The 7766-nt window shown below is 38.4% G+C and overlaps 1 protein-coding gene across 1 annotated transcript; it reads left to right on the plus strand.

The window, feature by feature from the left end:
* The first annotated feature begins 865 nt into the window (after nucleotides 1-865).
* On the plus strand, nucleotides 866-1804 carry LOC114080239 (olfactory receptor 2Y1B-like). Its single transcript, XM_027921817.2, has one exon. It carries the CDS (start codon nucleotides 866-868, stop codon nucleotides 1802-1804), a length of 939 nt encoding a protein of 312 aa, XP_027777618.2.
* Nucleotides 1805-7766: the final 5962 nt, after the last annotated feature.

Genomic DNA, 7766 nt, shown 5'->3' on the forward strand with positions numbered 1-7766 from the left:
GGCAGGATATCCTAGTCATATCCAATGTGAATCATTTTTGTGTATGGTAAATTTGATTCTTTTGGTGTTTAAGTTCATTTTCCCCAGCCATTTATGGAAGAGATTATTCTATCTTCATAGTTGCTTCTTGTTCCTCTGGTGGAAAATTAACCTATATATTAGTATTTATATCTGGGTCATGTCTTATGTTTCATTGTTCTGTATGTAGTACTGGGGATAGAACTCAGGAATGGGATTAATCTCAGGAGAATTCTATTATTGAGTTACATTGTCAGCCCTTTATACTTTAAGATTTGGAGACAGGGTCTCACTAAGTTCTTGAGTCTGGCTTTGAATTGGTTTACAGGGGTTCCTCACCATGACGTGTGTGTGTGTGTGTCTTTTGCCAGTACCACCTTTGCTTTGTAATAAAAAAATTAAAACAGGAAGTATGATACCAAAACTTTATTGTACTTTCTAAGAAATGCTTTTGCTATTTTGGGATGTCCTTTACTTTTTACAAATAGCAGTTAAGTTTGCAGGTTTCGAATCCTCCATTTTGCATTTGTTCTACTGAGATTTGGAAGTTCAATTCTCCCACTTCAATATATATCATGATTTTGTTTATTAAAGTGTCCATTTATTTTTTAAATGTCTAGGTTTCATCACGTTGAAATCCATTTGGATTGTGGTTTTATTATTTATTGCAATAATTATAGTTATAAGCATCAGCAGTTGCAATTTCAAATATATTAAACACATCTCTCTGACATTATGAAAACCTTGGTGTTGGAATACTGAGGGATAATTGTGAAGTGACTCTTTAATTCAAGTTCTTCATAGGAGGCATTATATCGTCTTCTGTTATTCGTGCAGGTAAAAGGATATGGGAAGTTTCAACACCAGTTTTGGAGAGGGCTTCATTTTGGTGGGCTTCTCAGATTGGCCTCAACTGGAACTCATCCTTTTTATCTATATTTCGATTTTCTACTCCCTAACCCTCTTTGGCAACACCACCATCATCATTCTCTCACAATTGGATCCTCGACTGCACACGCCCATGTACTTCTTCCTCTGCCACCTCTCCTTCCTGGACCTTTGCTATACCACCAGCACTGTGCCCCAGCTGCTGATCAATCTTTCTGGACTCGACAGGACCATCAGCTATGGAGGGTGTGTGGCTCAGCTCTTCATCTACCTCTCCCTGGGTGGAACTGAGTGTGTGCTCCTGGTGGTGATGGCCTTTGACCGCTATGCTGCTGTGTGTCGTCCACTCCACTACACAACCATCATGAACCCCCTTCTCTGCCAGTCCCTGGCTATTGCTGCCTGGGTGGGAGGCCTCACGAACTCTCTGATTCAGACAAGCCTCATGATGGCCATGCCTCTCTGTGGCCTCCATTACCTGAACCACTTCTTCTGTGAGATGCTTGTACTCCAGAAGTTGGCTTGTGAGGATACAGGAGGCACAGAGGCCAAGATGTTTGTGGCCCGAGTCATAATCATTGTTATTCCTGCAGCATTGATTCTAGGCTCCTATGCACACATTGCTCAGGCAGTGCTGAGGATCAAGTCAATGGCTGGACGCAGGAAGGCTTTTGGGACATGTGGGTCCCATCTCTTTGTGGTTTGTCTGTTTTATGGCTCAGGCATGTACACCTACCTTCAACCCATGGGCAGTTACTCTGAGAGTAAGGGAAAGTTTGTTGCCCTTTTTTACACTGTAATCATCCCCATGCTCAATCCTTTGATCTATACCCTAAGGAACAAGGATGTGAAGGGAGCTCTGTGGAAGGTACTGGGGAGAGGCAGAAGCTCAGGATAAAAGAAGAAAAGGGAGTTAGTAGTAACATTTCTTGTCACCAGCTTTCTGACTATGGCCCATCCTCTTCCTATGGTGGTCATTAAAAAACTTGGCAATATGGAGCAAGATACCTAATAGACCAAAGAAAAGAACAAAAGTGACCAACAGAGAATAACAATGCTACATTTTTGCGAGTTAGATTTTTTTGGGGGTGTGTCGGGTACCAAGAATTGAACTCATGGGCACTTGGCCACTGAGCCATGCCCCCAGCCCTATTTTGTGTTTTATTTAGAGACAGGCTCTCACTGAGTTGGTTAGTGTATAGAAAACAGTTCTCAGTTGGCCCCAGGTTTTTATTGTTTTCCTTGTTTGGAAGTTTGAAGGGGAGATCTCTTGAGATGTTTACTGGCTATGATCACTGTGCAGTGGGGAGTAAGTGCTGATTTGTATCTCCACTTTCTAAGGGAATGAGATGGGAATAGGGTGCATCTTGACCACTTATGCAGAATGAGGTTGGGTTCTTGGCATGTCTGAGAGTCAGGAAAGGATCAGTTCAGAATGACCACATTGTTCCAGCGGATACCAATATGGTGGTATAGAGATCAGAATATGATAAAGGAAGAGGACATTAGTTGTTTTAGTTAGAATTATTGCTGCTGTGACTAAAAGGATCTGACAAGAACAAGTTTAGGGGATGAAAAGTTTGTTTAGGGGCTCACAGTTTTAGAGGTCTCAATCCATAGACAGCTAGTTCCATTCCTCAGAACTTGAGGTGAGGCAGTACATCATGGTGGAAGAGTGTGGCAGAGGGAAGCATCTCACATGATGATCAGGAAGGAGAGAGAGAGAGAGAGAGAGAGAGAGAGAGAGAGAGAGAGAGAGACACTCCACTCTCCAGATATAAAATATATACCCCATAGCCAAACCCCCAAATGAACCATTTCCTCCTGGCACACCCCACCTGCTCCCAGTCACCATAGAGTTAATCCTATCATGGATTAGTTCACCCGTCAGGTTAAGGCTATAACCCAATCATTTCACCTTCAAACCTCGCATTGTCTCACACACATGCTTTGGGGGACACCTCACATCCAAACCATAATATGAGTTCAGTCTGATTTTTTAGTTATTTGTGACTCTGGCCATATTCATTCATATCTCAGGGTCTATCATAAATGTCCCTTTACAGTGGATCCCTTTCTATGATACTTGGAGTAAATAATGTTTAATGAACTACTTCATGGGGCATGTAAATTTCAGACCTGTTGTCGATTACCCATTGAAGAAAGATGCAATATTGATTGGTCATCACTGAATAAAGGGAGAGAAGAACATTGTGTCAGCCTCACCAAGAATCTCAGTCATGCTGTTTGGTGTCATGGAGATGAAATTTTCCATGTTAGATAGAAGAGAATAAAGAAGAAATGAGTACACAAATAATGACCTAAAAGGAAAAAAAATTCAAATTATAAAATATACTTGTGGTACTTCAGCAGGCAAAATAAATTTATGTAGAAAAATAACATTTATTTATAAAAGTTATTCAATAAATAACAACAATCAAAGGAAAAGACTCCTAAATACAATTTCAATTGTATGTGAAAGATTACTTCTACATTGTTCTCTCTTCCAGTTTTCCACATGTCTATCTGCATGGCAGAACCACATTTCCATCACTATTATTTCATTCCATGTACTAAATTAGTTTCATATAAATAAGTGTAGATATGTTTATTAGCAACCTTTTGCAGTCTTCTTGAATTTTAGTTTGGTTTAGTCATGTTTTATTCCAATAATAATCATTAATAATATTTGCTTACTATTTGCAAATTTATTTTGCATAAATTGTCATTATTCCTATAACAGCATTGTAAAAATTATTCATTTTATATCGATATTTTGCTATTTCCTGGCTTAATCACAATGAAGCTAAGGATCAATGGGTTTAAGTAACATATTCAAGCACACATAGCAAATGTCGGGTGAAGTTTGGACCCAGACGTCTGAAATCCTAAATATAACACTTAGTATAACATGCTGCCAGTTCTGTTTTCTGTGAACAAACTTGTAATAGAGAAAGACTAAGGTTAGGAAGAAGGGAGGTAGGAGAGGTCAACAGTATGCCCAAATGGATACAATGGAGAAAGGATAGTCTCTTCAACATAACAGTTCTGAAAAACTGGCTATCTGCATGACAAAGAATGAATTCAGGTCCTTAAATTATGCCATATGTACAAAATAACTTAAAATATATGAAATACTTAAACATAAATTGGAAAACTATAAAACTCTTTTCAGAAAACCTAGAGAAATGCTTCATGACATTACATTTGTAAATGGTTTCATGGATATGACCCAAAAGCATAGGATGTAAAAGTAAAAATAGGGACCTCATCAAAATTAAAACCAAAGACAAAATCAACATTCGTAGGAAGTATTTTCAAACCACATATCTGATAATAGTTACTATCCATAATATATAATGACCACCTACAATTCAACAAAAACCAAAGTAACCCAATTTAAAAATGTGCCAGGGACATAAAAAGGCCATTAAGCATACAAAAAGTTGTTCAAATCCATAATCATTAGGCTAATGTAAATCAAAACCATAAGGATATCTTATTTCATACCTTAGGATGAATATTGTTAAGAAATATCCAAAGATGACAAGTATTATTGAGAATGTGGAGAAATTGGAACTCCTAGCATACTCTTGGGGAAAGTGTGAAATGTTATATCTCTGTGAAAAATATCACAGAGTTTCCTAAAAAAAGTAAATAAAAATAGAACACCATATGATATAGCCATTTTATTTCTAGGTATATATACTTTGGAAAGCAGGTTCTCAAAGAAATAAACCCATCATATTAGTTAAGGCTGTGTAAAGAGACAGCACCAATGTGTGGTGTATTAAGAGAGAAAAAGAGGTGTGAGTGCATTAGGGGAAGTTTTTCATGCATTTGTGGAGGCTAAGAAGCCCCACAGGCCACCTGCAAGCTGGAGATCCTGGAATGCTTGTAGCATGGCTCAGTCCAAGTCTAAAAAACCTCAGAAAAAGGAATCCAATGTTGTAACTATCATCTGAGGCTGAAGACCTGAGAACCTGGGCCCCCAACCCTCAGGGTAAAGTCCTGGAGTTCAAAGGCTGGGGAAGCTGGTATTCTGATGTCTAATTGCAAGAGAAATTGGGGGTTTTAGTTCTAGGAAAGAGAAAAGAATAAACCTTCTCTCTTGTATTTTGTTCTAGCCTGGTTCCCAGCTAATTGGACACAGCTTGCTCAAGAATGAGAGCAGATTTTCTCTACTTGATCCCTTGACTAAAATGCCAATCTACCCCGGAAATACCTTTGCAGACACATTCAGAAATAATGTTATACCAGTTCTCTGTGTTATTCTTAATGCAGCCAGCTCTAAAATTAACTATCAAATCTATATTTATATAACATTATTTATGATAGCCAAAATGGAAGTGACCCATTTTTGATCCATTATTGACAGATGAATGGATTAAATAAAATGTAGAATACACACATTATAGGAAGTATTTGCAATGTGCATAATCAATGAAGGTTAATATGCACAACATAAAATACATCCTGCACTGGGTATAGTGGCGCACACCTGTAATCTCAGCAGCTCCAGAGTCAGGAGGATTGCAAATTCAGTCTCAGCAACTTAGCAAATGCTGGGGATGTGTCTCAATGGTTAACCACCCATGGGTTCAATCCCTGCTAAGAGAAAAAAAAATTTCTTTGAGAAGAGACCACAGGGACACTCTGGGAATGTAATAAAAAACATCAAATTTCATACTTTAAATGTGTAAGGTGTGAAAGCAATGTAAATTATGTGTTAAAGGAAACCGTTATTGTATGAAGAAAAATCAATTACTCTCCACATGTTATATTGATACTGAGACTCTCAAATAACTCTCAGACTACTCATTGCCATACCAATTAAGCCTTTATTGCTACTTGGGAATCAACCTAACAAAAGAGGTGAAAGACTTATACAATGAAAACTACAGAACCCTAAAGAGAGAAATAGAAGAAGATCTTAGAAGATGGAAAAATATACCCTGTTCATGGATAGGCAGAACTAACATCATCAAAATGGCGATATTACCAAAAGTTCTCTATAGGTTTAATGCAATGCCAATCAAAATCCCAACGGCATTTCTTGTAGAAATAGAGAAAGCAATCATGAAATTCATATGGAAAAATAAAAGACCCAGAATAGCAAAAACAATGCTAAGCAGGAAGTGTGAATCAGGTGGTATAGTGATACCAGACTTCAAACTATACTACAGAGCAATAGTAACAAAAACCGCATGGTACTGGTACCAAAACAGGTGGGTGGACCAATGGTACAGAATAGAGGACACAGAAACCAATCCACAAAACTACAACTATCTTATATTTGATAAAGGGTCTAAAAGCATGCAATGGAGGAAGGATAGCATCTTCAACAAATGGTGCTGGGAAAACTGGAAATCCATATGCAACAAAATGAAACTGAGTCCCTTTCTCTCGCCATGCACAAAAGTTAATTCAAAATGGATCAAGGAGCTTGATATCAAATCAGAGACACGGTGTCTGATAGAAGAAAAAGTTGGCTACGATCTACATACTGTGGGGTCGGGCTCCAAATTCCTCAATAGGACACCCATAGCACAAAAGTTAATAACTAGAATCAACAAATGGGACTTACTCAAACTAAAAAGTTTTTTTCTCAGCAAAAGAAACAATAAGAGAGGTAAAAAGGGAGCCTACATCCTGGGAACAAATCTTTACTCCTCACACTTCAGATAGAGCCCTAATATCCAGAGTATACAAAGAACTCAAAAAATTAGACAATAAGAGAACAAACAACCCAATCAACAAATGGGCCAAGGACCTGAACAGACACTTCTCAGAGGAGGACATACAGTCAATCAACAAGTACATGAAAAAATGCTCACCATCTCTAGCAGTCAAAGAAATGCAAATCAAAACCACCCTAAGATACCATCTCACTCCAGTAAGATTGGCAGCCATTATGAAGTCAAACAATAACACGTGCTGGCGAGGATGTGGGGAAAAGGGTACACTTGTACATTGCTGGTGGGACTGCAAATTGGTGCAGCCAATTTGGAAAGCAGTATGGAGATTTCTTGGAAAGCTGGGAATGGAACCACCATTTGACCCAGCTATTCCCCTTCTCGGTCTATTCCCTAAAGACCTAAAAAGAGCATGCTACAGGGACACTGCTACATCTATGTTCATAGCAGCACAATTCACAATAGCAAGACTGTGGAACCAACCTAGATGCCCTTCAATAGACGAATGGATAAAAAAAAATGTGGCATTTATACACAATGGAGTATTACTCTGCATTAAAAAATGACAAAATCATAGAATTTGCAGGGAAATGAACGGCATTAGAGCAGATTATGCTAAGTGAAGCTAGCCAATCCCTAAAAAACAAATGCCAAATGTCTTCTTTGATATAAGGAGAGTAACCAAGAACAGAGTAGGGACGAAGAGCATGAGAAGAAGATTAACATTAAACAGGGATGAGAGGTGGGAAGGAAAGGGAGGGAGAAGGGAAATTGCATGGAAATGGAAGAAGACCCTCAGGGTTATACAAAAGTACATACAAGGGGAAGTGAGGAGAAAGGGAAAAATAATACAAGGGGGAGAAATGAATGACAGTAGAGGGGGTAGAGAGAGAAGAGGGGAGGGGAGGGGAGGGGAGGGGGGATAGTAGAGGATAGGAAAGGCAGCAGAACACAACAGACACTAGTATGGCAATATGTAAATCAATGGATGTGTAACTGATGTGATTCTGCAATCTGTATATGGGGTAAAAATGGGAGTTCATAACCCACTTGAATCAAAGTGTGAAATATGATGTATCAAGAAACATGTAATGTTTTGAACAACCAACAATAAAAAAAAAAGAAAAAAAAAAAACATAACAAAAAAAAAAAAGCCTTTATTGC

Source organism: Marmota flaviventris, chromosome 5 (assembly GCF_047511675.1).
Source record: "Marmota flaviventris isolate mMarFla1 chromosome 5, mMarFla1.hap1, whole genome shotgun sequence".
Lineage (NCBI taxonomy): Eukaryota > Metazoa > Chordata > Mammalia > Rodentia > Sciuridae > Marmota > Marmota flaviventris.